General features: G+C 44.0%; 1 protein-coding gene across 1 annotated transcript in view; it reads right to left on the bottom strand.

Annotated features, from left to right (window-relative positions):
* The window catches only part of ksr (kinase suppressor of ras), a 41,101-nt gene that overhangs the window by 12,456 nt on the left and 16,445 nt on the right, over positions 1-12,200 (bottom strand). Inside the window, exons 9-16 of the mRNA XM_050167975.3 lie at positions 11,014-11,268; positions 6,639-6,769; positions 6,048-6,149; positions 4,124-4,209; positions 3,894-3,981; positions 3,688-3,776; positions 3,027-3,123; positions 1,612-1,745 (exon numbers count right to left, since the gene is read on the bottom strand). Coding sequence (XP_050023932.2) covers positions 1,612-1,745; positions 3,027-3,123; positions 3,688-3,776; positions 3,894-3,981; positions 4,124-4,209; positions 6,048-6,149; positions 6,639-6,769; positions 11,014-11,268 — 982 coding nt within the window. The remainder of the gene's footprint in view (positions 1-1,611; positions 1,746-3,026; positions 3,124-3,687; positions 3,777-3,893; positions 3,982-4,123; positions 4,210-6,047; positions 6,150-6,638; positions 6,770-11,013; positions 11,269-12,200) is intronic.

The following is a 12,200-nucleotide window of genomic DNA, read 5'->3' as shown; positions in this document are numbered from 1 at the left end:
TTTTCGTCGGACGGGGTGAAGTGATGGAGCAAAACCATTCTCAGGAGAAATCAGAAAAGTGCGCGCAACAGAAACTATTTGCAGAAGAAGCCTTCAACGCAAAGATTTGTCGCTGACAACTTAGCGTAAACTATCAATAGAGAGGTTTAGCTTTTCCGGTATTCTGGTAAAACGCAGGCGGACGCCAGGGGCGTTGGGGCATTGGGGCAGAGGCGTAAACATGAGCAGTCGAGCGGTCTGCATGGTGCAGCCACCTGGTGGCGCAGTGCTCAAACACACAGAAACAGTTAATATTGCATTAACCGAGTGTATTCTTCTTCGCTGCTGGTGTAAATTTTCGGCACTGGCATAATCGGGTTGCTGCCCAACGCCCCAATGCCCCGTCCGCCTGCATTTTACCGGAATACCGGACAAGCTAAACCTCTCTATTGTCAGCAGTGAGATAGCCGAACACCTAGCGATGGTGTTCGAGCGTTGTGTGGCATCGTCGATTGATTGCTGTCCACCAGCTCTCACCGCACGCGCAAGCTGTAGAATGCGTGCTGGCAAATTGTGAAAACACAAAACCAAAAAATATAAATTTTATGCTATTTAAAACCACGAGTATTTATTTAAAGCTATGAATGAAGCATTTTTGCACCTTCCTGCCTCGACCGTATTCTCGCCCCAGGTTTGTAATGGTTGCGATAAATGCATTGTTTTATATAAGTACTTTTTCAATAGCAACTGATTCATTTTAAGCTTGAGAAACGAGTAGTAGGTATGCCGTGTACAAGTTAACAAGTGCAAAAGCGTTGCAGAGCTGCTCTTTCTACTTTTGTCACTTGCAATGAAGCTAAAGAGCAGACGGGCAGCATTGTGAAAGGCACGGGGTTATTTTTCTGCCGCTATCCAGCATGTGCTGTAGCACATGAGAGCTCTAATAAACCAGTTATCAAAATGCAAGTCTTTATTTATACCGACAATTACGTGTTTCAGGAGCACGATGTTTCGAGCGGGACTATTTTAGTCGCGGAGGCAATCGGCTGTCACGCTTCGGTCATCTGGGCGGGGCCTCCCCTTTTTTCTAAAGTTGTATCCGACTATAGCTCGAGAAGAAGCTTTAATACGACATTAATTATGATTGCGCAAGACGAAAGCTCTAAGTGGGGATCAGAGCTCCATTTTATTGGGATACCCTGCCACACACCGCATAGGCTCATGTAAGAGCCGCTCATATTTTTAGGATATTTCATAAAACAGTCAAGTGCTCTTGCACCTTTCTTTAAAGATAACTTTACTCAAGGAGTCAGGCTACAGCTACAACAAAAAGAAAAATGTAGTTCTACTTTTTTTAGCTACAAATCTTGCCCCAAAAGGTAACCAGTCATTCTTAGCAAAAATGAAACCATACACACTTCTACCAGAGCAAACAGAAATCACACGGACATATGTTTGTGGCCACAGCTCAACAGTGATAAGCAGACATTGTAACACATTCTTGTTACTTTTCTTTTTTTTTTCTTTTCACGTGAAAATGACTTGCTTTTGCTCTTAAATGTGAAAAAGGCTGCAGCTGAAACACAGGTCAAATCTAAAAGTGTTCCAGACTCGCCAACTGCTGCGACTTACCGGTTTCCTTGGCAGAGCTTGGTCACTGAGAAGAGGCCAAAGTCGGTGATTACCACTTTTCCATTTTCATAGAAGATGTTTTTCGTCTTGAGGTCCTTGTGAACTATGCCCCGGGCATGCAAGTAGCCCATCCCCTGTTAAATAAACACTAGGTTAGTCCCACGGACACTAACACATCTCAAGTTGAACAACTGTTAAAGTGTTTTTCCAATGAAGGAATGCCATACTTTTACACCTACAAACCCCTCCTGCATCTCACTATGCCCTCCCTAATTACAGCCCTTGAGGAAGTAAAGAAATAATCCGTGCACATAATCCATTTGAGTAACCACGTCAACAATGTTCACACATTTATGTAAGCAAGTTAACCCTAATGTCAAGAAAGTTCAAAACTCCAGAAGGAATTTCACATGCTGTCCTCACTTTCATTTCTGCCCTCTAAAAGAAAGGTGTGGTGCAAGTCCACGGCAATGCGCAGCACACTGCGATGAACCTGTACATGATGACTAAGTTTGCACACCACTGGAACCCTCTATTTCGTACACAATACGTACAATTTTCGGTGCAGGCTCGCACTCCAATAGGACACAAGCATGAGTGAATGATACATCCTTATGCACTGACTCCCATAGTCTCTTTTATTGTTATCTTACAGTACTGCTCCATGTTTTGTTCTTTAGCAAAAATTCTGCATCCCTTCCAATTAATAACATCCTGCCATATCTTCACCTAGCTCAATAAAGTTGGTGTTAATCGCTAACTGCTACAAAATTTCACTTTGGCTAAATATTCGCGTGTAAATAACACAACCCCAAATATCATAAGAAGCCAACAAACACTGACACCAAGGACAACATAGGGGAAATTAGGTGTGCCTAATAAATGAAATGAAGAAACGATAAATTAATGGAAATCAAAGTGGATGAAAAAACAACTTGCCGCAGGTGGGAACCGAACCCACAACCTTCGCATTTCACGAACCGAACCCACAACCTTCACGAAATGCGAAGGTTGTGGGTTCGGTTCCCACCTGCGGCAAGTTGTTTTTTCAGTTTTTCAATTTAAGTCTACGAGGCTAGTGGCGGTGTTGCAGAGCTGTCCAAATAATCAAGCGTGTCTGAATTATCAGTGGCCCTATTATAGGTCGGCAACTGTATTTCATATTGTGCAACGTGTGATCACCCCTCTATAATGCCTTGTTCGCAGTGAGGCTACAGGGATAAATAAATAAGTGTTCAGCAGAAAATGCAAGCCATGTAGACATAGTGACAAAAGGTTAATTTGCACCAAGATAACATGCATTCATAACTCTGATATGTTCACCATAATGAAAAAGTCACTAGCATCACTAGAGATGGAAAGCTACCTTGATTCAGGCTAGCTTTACACAGTCCCAAAACAAAACACACACTGACCTGGCAAATCTGCAGGGCTATGCCACTAATCCTGTTGAGGTTGAACTTATCCTTTCGTAGATGAATATGTCTGTACAATGTCATGCCTTTACATAAACTGGAACAAAATGGGCATCAAGAATATACATTTAACAAACCAGGCTGAGAACCCATTCATCACAGTTCAAGGCTAAATAAAAAAAAAAAAGTAGGAGTGTTTTGAGAACAGCCTAAGGTGAAACTGAAGGACAGGAAAACACAAGTGCACCTTTTGACCTCAAGTGCCACCCTCAAGTCGAGATAAACCATGATCTTCATCCCCGTCATCTTACAAAGGTAGCTTTTGTGGGCTTCTGCTCAGGTTACAATTGTCATGTGACAGAGTGTAACCAATATCAATTACATGCTCGCTGTGTCATCAAGCCATTATATTTCGCTTTGGTTTTGACATAAAATTTTACAAAGCAAGTTCCACCTTCAATTTTCAGGCTATATACCTTCAACGCACTGCCACCAGAAAAAACGCAAGAAGTTATGAAAGAATAAACTTTGTTTTCAGTGATTTTCAATGTAAGTCAACTGCAACAAACATGTACTGTACATTTTATAGCTGATGATAAATAAATAAATAAATAAAAGAGAAACAAACAAGCAAAAAGAAAACAGAAGTGAATGCACTCACCTCGTGATGATAGCAAGCTTTGGTGGCTTCATGCAGGCACCCATAAAGAGGACTAAGTTTTCGTGCCTCGTCTTGCGGAAGGTTGCAACCTAGTGCAAAAAATAAATTTGGTAAAAAATAAATTTTCTTGTTACCTATCCGCCTTCCAATGAGGGGGGGAGGAAGGTGAAGGGGGGTAGAAAAAGAAAAATGAAAAGAAATTGTACCTCTTGCTTAAATGTTTCCAGCGTTTTCCTGTCATCTATGTGATCCATATTGAGCATTTTCACAGCAACACTTCCGTGCCAACTGCCCCTAAAATTAGAGGAAAAAGAATGAGTCCACAGAAGTATGCGAAATGTACAGGAGCTGGTGGGGGCTTTAACATATGCTGCCACCAATTCTGAGAATGCATGGTTCTGAGCAGTTAGGACCTAGAAAAACTGTGTTCTCTTACTTGTAGACGCTCCCGAAGCGGCCTTCACCAATCTTTTCCTTGATTTGGACGTCGTCAAAAGGAATGTCCCACTCCCGCAAAGAAAGCTGGAAAAGTACAGAAAGTTCAGCGGGTGGCATAAAGCGACTGCAAATGCACTTCAGGAACGTTTTTCACAAAGACATTAAAGGGCAACACTGCATAAGTTTGTACTGGTAAAGTATGCTCTAAAAATCCATTTTCATTTATTCGGTGGAAAAAGATTGTTCATATACTACTACTAAAGAGAGGAAGGCCAACCAAAATCTTTTTCGATTTCATGCTACACCCACCAAAATTTCTGCATATCAGGGATACCTGGCGTAAAATGAAGTACAACTTCCGCCTGCTTCGTAATCTCAAGGAGGCCGCATAATTTCAAGTGCCAGACACGTACTGAAACTAGAGGCAGCCCGAAGTGTTTGCTCTCCGAGGCTGATGCTCTTCATCACACTAGTGTTGCGACAGCGAGTGTTAGTGGTCATCGAGTGAGATCTGTTCTGGTCTGCGTGACAGCATGCTTGTTAATTTAATGAGCAAGTGAATGTTTACTGCAATTTACATGGCCGATAAAACTACAAACATTACTTTGTGTAGTTGTCTAATGATTTGCTATCACTATCTATGCTTCACGTCTTGTGCCAAACTGCAACTCCCTTTTCATCCCAGCTCCTTCTAACGCGACAGCGTTAGAGAGCCCATGTTGCAGAAAATCCGGTGTCGCCGTTGGATGTCGTTTCATGAAAAAATTTTTGAACCACACACACCCATGCCCTCCATGTGACGCAAGAAATTTATTGAACTAATTGACTTCCTCAAGCTAAAATACATGGAAAAATTGTAAACTACAACTAACACACAACCTTCAGACGTAACAGCTCTCGGACTGAGAAAATGTAATTCTGTTACGTGAAAACTAAAAAAAAAACTGTTTTCTAGCGTTTCTACAATTCACAGACCGGCCACGGCATCTGCAATTTGCGTGTGCTGGTGCACTGGTGGGTGTCCCGAGAGCCACGAAGCAGCACGCCTGGTTCCTTGCAATACCTCCAGCTGGCGCTCGCTTACACCGCATCGTGGCCTCTTTCTACCACAAAGCCCACCTTCGTGCATAGCATTCACGGCCAACGTTTCCCGGTAAACATTATGGTTACATGCACTCCTGTTGCCGGGAAGCATGAGAAGCAGTAGGTGATCTTCGAATGTTATCGTGTTCCACTCTTAAAGGCAAAGCTTAAGCGTCCACCAAATTTTTAAGCCAAATGGGAAAGGAGGGCATGCACTGCTCTGCTCGCTCCATATGGCCTCGGCTGCCCACAAGTCTTTCCTCGCCATTTTTACGATAGCTAGCAACACACTGAACATTCGCCTTTGGCTTGGGTTTGTCAGAAAAGTGGTCTATGGGAGCAAGAAATTTTGTTCAAAATAACTGTTGTGCAGTTTATCGAGTTCAAATTTGCAGTTTTCCCTATTCAACCACACAGGAACAAGCCAAGACCAACAGGGCAGTTCAAATTATCCGTCCATGCGAATGAAGAGATATCGAATTATCAGGATTTTACCATAATGTATAGGAGTAGTTTTAGAATTGCTTGCGTTTGATATTATTAGTACTGTACGTGCTCATTTGGCACTGAGGTGAGAATGTGAATAAACATCACATGTACTACAGCGACAGCTAACCCAACACAAACAAAATTCGTTATAGCATGCAGCCAATGCAAGTGATTGCTTACAGTGTTGACCCCATTTCTTATTTAGCTGAGTGTAGTCAATCCTGGGTAAGTCCACGTACATTTGATTAGGAATGGAGTACCAGGCATACAAAGGTCACAATGACTGTGCCCTAAATACAGGGTAACTGCTAATTAACGCTGCTGTCAAGCAAACAAGGTCAGACACATACACTATTCTGCCGCGGCCAGAGCCTGTCAGTCGGATCCAAATCCGAGACTTGACTGTCCTGCGAGTCCACTCTTGTTGAGGCCAGTGTCTTCTCAGAATCCGTCTGGGAGAAGAATACCAAATGTGACACACAATAGGAACTTATTGGGAAGCACGTGGTGCGCATAGTTGGCCAGTTGGAGCCAACTAAATATCGAATTCACAGAGTGAACATCAATTAGCAAAAGCAACCTGCTCAAATACTTTATTTAACTGAATCAAAGCAGGGTTTGATCCTAAGCTGATATGATGTTAGACAAGAGGGTCTCTTCCAGCTTACAATGGCTACAGCAGTGTATCACATTTAGCTACAGAGCAATGCAGCTTTTATGTCTAAGCACAAAGCAATTACACGAGTCTCTATTGTCAAATATCAGCCAGCCTATGAGTTTCGTGTTGCTTATTCTAAAGAAGAAGAAAAGACGAACAAAAAACAATAGTCCTTGAATATAAAATACAGTAACATGCATGCCATTACTTCAAGCCATGTTATTTGTCACTGCTTCAAGGTAGAGAGAGGCCTTAGGTGAATGAGAGAGCTCTAACAACTCACGCTTATGCTTCCAGATCCCGATGTACCAGACACTGTCCTGTCACTGTCTGTGGACTTAATCGTTTCCACCACGTCAGACTGGACAAGTGATGATACTGGAGCCGATAATTCCTTTTCAGAAGACAAGATCTCTGCAAAGATTAAAAGATGTAGCAAAAGCGATCACAAATAAGGAACTTTTTGGCTCCTGTCCCATATCTGTTAATTTTAAGTTAAGGACCCAAGAACGAGCACCCTTCAAGCTGCACTTGAAACAAATGTGCATCATCAGGGCACAGAGATGTCACTAAACAAAGCACACATTAAAATTCTTGCAAAAGAGTTTTCACTCCGTGGTAAATAACAAGCTGCTACAAGAAGCTCAATGTTTAAATAAAAAGTTAATTTATTTATATATAAAACATTATTACAGGAGGACAACATATTTACTTGCGCAAGGCCCACACTTCTGCTTTACTGGATGTGGACCTTGCATGAGGGCTCGCCTTACATAAATAAATATGGTATATGTATTACAGTAAACATATATACAAAACCCATGTGCATGCAGAATAGCCCGGTTGCACGATAATGCACTAGTTAAACATTGTTAGTTAGTACGAGGGCGATTCAGAAAGTATTTGCCCCTATTTATTTTCAGCAAAACTATGGTTGTAAATGCAAAGTCAACATATCCGTTCTCAGCGGTGGAGCTTTCTTGGACCGGCCCGGCCCTATCTGCTGGTAGCTCCGCGACATGGCACAGCTGTCAGTTGCTGATGATGGTGGTTGTGCTTCGCACGTCCACGGCCTACGAGCAACGAAGTGTGATTCGCTTTCTATGGAGGAAAGGACAAACGCCCATTGAAATCCACAGGGAAATTCAGCTCACGTATGGGGAAAGGTGACTCGCTTTGAGAAGCGTGAGGTGGTGGCATTGCAAATTTGCAAAAGGCCATGAAGACTTGCATGACAATGAGCGTTCGGGGAGGCTGCGTGCGTCGCTGACCGACGACATTTCCTACATGAATGCAATGGTAAAAGTGTATCGGCACGTGCACCCCAATGACGTTTCTCGGGAGCTTGGCATTTTGTATGGGAGTGTTTATTACAACATTCACGGGTCCTTAGGGTACTGGAAGGTTTCATGTTGGCGGTTGCCAAAGCAGTTGGGCAAGATGATCAAAGGCAAGCAAATTATTGCTTCACTGAGTCATCTGTTGTCTCTGTCTCTGTTGGGAAAGTGATGCTAATGGTCTTCTGGCATCACCGAGGACCACTCCTGCTGGATTTCATGCACCAAGGTGCAACCATCAATGCCGACAGTTATTGTTTCAGAGTGTCACGTGAGCTGGCTGCCATCAGGCGAAAACGCCGAGGGATTCTCAATGCAGACAACAAGGTTATCCTCCATGACAATGCGAGGCCGCATGTGGCAACCAGAACATCCAACAAGCTCCGGTCATTTCACAGAGAGAGTATGGACCACCCACCATACAGGCCGAATGTCGCCCCTAGTGATTTCCACGTTTTTCTTTTTTTTCAGTTTCAGTTTATTATTCTTTAAATACAATTAATTGGTGAGATACAATATACAGATGAGGGTCTCAAAGTCAAAGACTGAAACGGGACCCTAGGTCTGCTGAGGAAGCTCTGGCAGGACAGCGATTGATATGCAGTGATGAAGCCAAGGCAGTAGTCCGACGATGGTTCCACAGTCAGCCGGACGAATTCTACCACAGGGGAATCTCAAATTTAGTGCTGCAATGTGACAAATGTCTGAACTGGTGCGGGGACTATGTGGAAAAGTAGTGTAAGGTACGTGGAACAGTACATATATTTGTAATTACCTGTATGTACCTTATTTTGGCTAATAAAAAAATTGGGCCAAGGACTTTCTCATTTGCCTTCGTAATTGCAGAACTGTACGTTAGACTAGAAGTTTCTTGATGTTTTGTAGCAATAAAGCTAGGTATGATGACTTTGTTCAGAAGACAATAAACGAGAGAATTGTGCTGGTTTCCTCTGGCCCCGCTTACATGTGGCTGCTGCAGTGATCACAGGGACGGAGCAAGCCAGCGTATCACGACGCATCCATTCCTGGATACCAAAATTGAAACTGTTTTGCAGAAACAAGGACAATCGCCGACTGATTATTCGAACCTGCTCAGTAATTACGAAATCCCTGTAGTGCCGCCATCTTGTCCTTAGAAACGATGTACAACACTCAAACCTCGTAATAACGAAGTTGAACGGGAAGCAGAAATTACTTTGTTATATCCATTACTTCGTTGTACTGATTATTGTCCTTGACTGCACTATGTGCCTAACGGTGTGCACAACTTTCAACACGCAAAGAAGACTACAGTTCCACGGCCTGCCGAACCACTACGCAGTCACATATGTGATCAAATTTTAATAAAACCGCAAAAGACTCTCAAGCGTGTCACATGACTTTTTAGCACTTGACGTGACAGCCTTTACGATAGCAACTTTCTGTTCCAACGCCATGGTTTTTTGCTTCCGTTTTCCACTTAGCTTGCTCATTATGTAGTCAAAATAGCTATGCAACGACGTGGTCGAAGGGAACAGTTAGCATGCTGCAATGCGAATTCATCGTGTTCAAACAGCCCGTGGCCCAACACGGCGCACCGACTAAGCAGCTGGGCTATTCTCGGGCGACCTCCACGACTTTAGGAGATTGCTTCACTTTCGTGAGATTTCATGAACCCATAAAGTATATGGCAGACAGAACTGGGCACAGCAACAGAAACACAGTCGCACATGCGGACGCATTGGGCCCATGATAGTGAAACTAGCTGACCCACTACTCTCTCGTGGTCTCACAGCATCTGTGGATACGCTGTGTGAGCAGGTTGGCTCGGCTTGGCCAGCTCGTGTCGGTTCCATGCAATCTCGGAGGTCACGCCTAGCTGCAGCAGCACAGCGCGGCATGGGGCAGTGACAGAGAGGAATGGGGGCCCTGGCTATGAAATTGCCAGGCGCAAGCATCATTATCTATACGTGGCACAGCACAACTAGGTGTGGCCTACAAAACTGCGATCTCAAAGAGTGCGGCCAGCTTTGCCAGCTACGCGCCCACAGCAAGAGAGGCACAATAAGATAAGAAAGAAGTGCTGCTCGTGCACGGATATGAGAAAGACCAGTGTTGCTCGACGGCGTATTTGATGCGGGAAATTTGAACTGCCACACTGAACGAGTAGGAACCTGGTGGAAAGCGATATGCTCGGTGTGCAACGGTCAATATTTTTGCTTTCAGAGACGAATCTAGTTCATTATATCCATTGGCAGGACAATTTTACTTTGTTTAAACGAGGTTTTACACACATGGATCTCTACAGAGATTTCAAGGCAAATTGCATTTCCTTCATTTATCCATTCGCTACATCCTGTCTGTGAAAACAGTGATTGAAATTTCGGTTGCTGAAAAGCTCTGGGCCCAATTTTTCAGACAAGGTCAGCGTGGGTATTGTTGCAAAGATGATGGCCGTGAACAAAATGCATTCAGACTGCCTATGGCACACGACATATCGCTGCGGCAAGTTCGGGGTGCGATCATTACACGGGAAATGAAAAAAATCAAATTTTGATGACAAAATTCAGGGGTGCAATCATTACGCAAGTGCGGTCATTATGCGAGTAAATACGGTAAATCATCACTAATCAGGCCTGAGGTCATGTACGTGAAGGAGGCTGACAACCACAGAAGCATGTTCCAAGTCAGCAGGCAACAGCTAGTGCAGGCGTCCCCACCAAGTTTGTCAGTGCCCTTCACTGGACTGAATGAGCTAGGCTCACATGTAGGTACAAAACTCTAAGGCAAACTTGCACAGCACTGCCTAAGCTGTCAACATTGTGCCACTGGTTCTTTGCACCGTCGTGACAACACGAGAAGCACATTGGGCCAAGCGACGGGCAAACATGAAGTGCCTCCAAGTTCTCAACCATGACAACATTTGAATGTTGATAATACTTTAGTGATGCACAGCCACTGAGAGAAACTCTGTAAATGAATTAGTATCAGTACTGCTTGTGTTGTAAACACGAAAAAATTTTTCTTTGAAGGTCATTATATGGAGCGTTTGATGATTTGAACAACTTTGCAGCCTCCTGATTTGCGAAAAGCCAGTTGGTGGTGACTGTACTGTAGCAAATCATTCAGCGCACCATGACTCTTACCACTATAATTTTCTGTGGTTTAGAACTTCGTATTACGGCAATTGCGAAAAAAAAAAAAGGCAAGTTGGTAACATCACGTCAGTAATGCCCAACAAAGGCCAGTAGATACAGCGAGGCACTTTTGCTGGATGTTATGTCAAGCAATAGCGAGTGATTAAGAATATCACCGCAACGAGGACTAGTGACTGGTGCATACCAGGAAAATGGAACTGCTGTGGGCGGGAGGCCGAGGAAGGCGTGTTCTGCCGCGAGGCTGCCATGAGGAAGGCCGGCGACGAGGGCGTCGATGAGTTGCAGGACGAGGAAGACGAGTCGGGGCCCCCTGCACCATGAAACGGGGGCAGGCAGATGGCAGGCCGCCCCCCGCGGCTCCCCTCGGAGCGCAAACTACTGCCTCCATGCAAGGGACTGTTGCCCAGGTGTGCCGCTGCATGGTTTGGGGACTGCATGCCTGCAAGGCAAAGAATAACAGGCACGACAGAACCCTAAGTGGTGAAATGAGTGCCGTGTAATGTAAAATCTGTTTATTATGAACCCAATAGTTCTGTGAAAAGTGGTCACGTATCAGTAGCTCATTATGTACAGACTCGCCCTTCAAGACGAGCAAAAATTAACCATACTAAAGCTGGCATCGGTAGTTACGATTTGACACAACATTGGTCCGAAAATAGTACTTTGAGTTTCTGAATTTCAATTTCTGGCACTTTTCCACATATAGGAGCTGCAAGTTTCTGTTAAAAATGTAATCTAAAAAGCTAAATGCAGCGCTGCATCTCCTGAAAGATGGTGCCCTGCCGGTTTCGATCACCTGCCACTTCGAAACTTTGTGTACAGGCATGCTGTTTCTTTCTTCAAAAAATGAAATTATGGGGTTTTACGTGCCAAAACCGCGATCTGATGCGGCACGCCGTAGTGGGGAAGTCCGGATTAATTTAGACCACCCAGGGTTCTTTAATGTGCACCTTTTTCTTTTTCTTCAAGAACTTGTGATATATTTTACTATCTGTGGGACACCAGTGGATTCTGCATACAGAATTCTAGTTGGCTGGAGGCAGAAACTACTGCAGCATGCCGGCATTTTGCAAAGGTCTTTTTATTACAGCTGCAGCATCAGCCACACATGTGTTGAGAGCTGTGAAGTTAAGTTTTCTATGTCGCTTTGGCAGAAAAAGTACAAAGTTAGAAAGGTAGAATGCCATTGCGAATGTTTCTCAGCAACACTGCAAACGAAGCATCAACAAACCGAGACGAACAGCCAGCATAGTAACCGCAGACTAGTTGCCACTTTGCGTAGCAGTGACACGTTGTGACGCGTGAATATCGACAGCAATGATAAACCAGGAACGATTGAGCGGCCGTTGGTCCAAATTGTCCAAATAGTTG

The sequence above is a fragment of the Dermacentor andersoni genome, chromosome 3 (assembly GCF_023375885.2).
Source record: "Dermacentor andersoni chromosome 3, qqDerAnde1_hic_scaffold, whole genome shotgun sequence".
Taxonomy (NCBI): domain Eukaryota; kingdom Metazoa; phylum Arthropoda; class Arachnida; order Ixodida; family Ixodidae; genus Dermacentor; species Dermacentor andersoni.
Note: the sequence above shows the minus strand (reverse complement) of the source record. Positions and strands in the feature narration are given on the sequence as shown.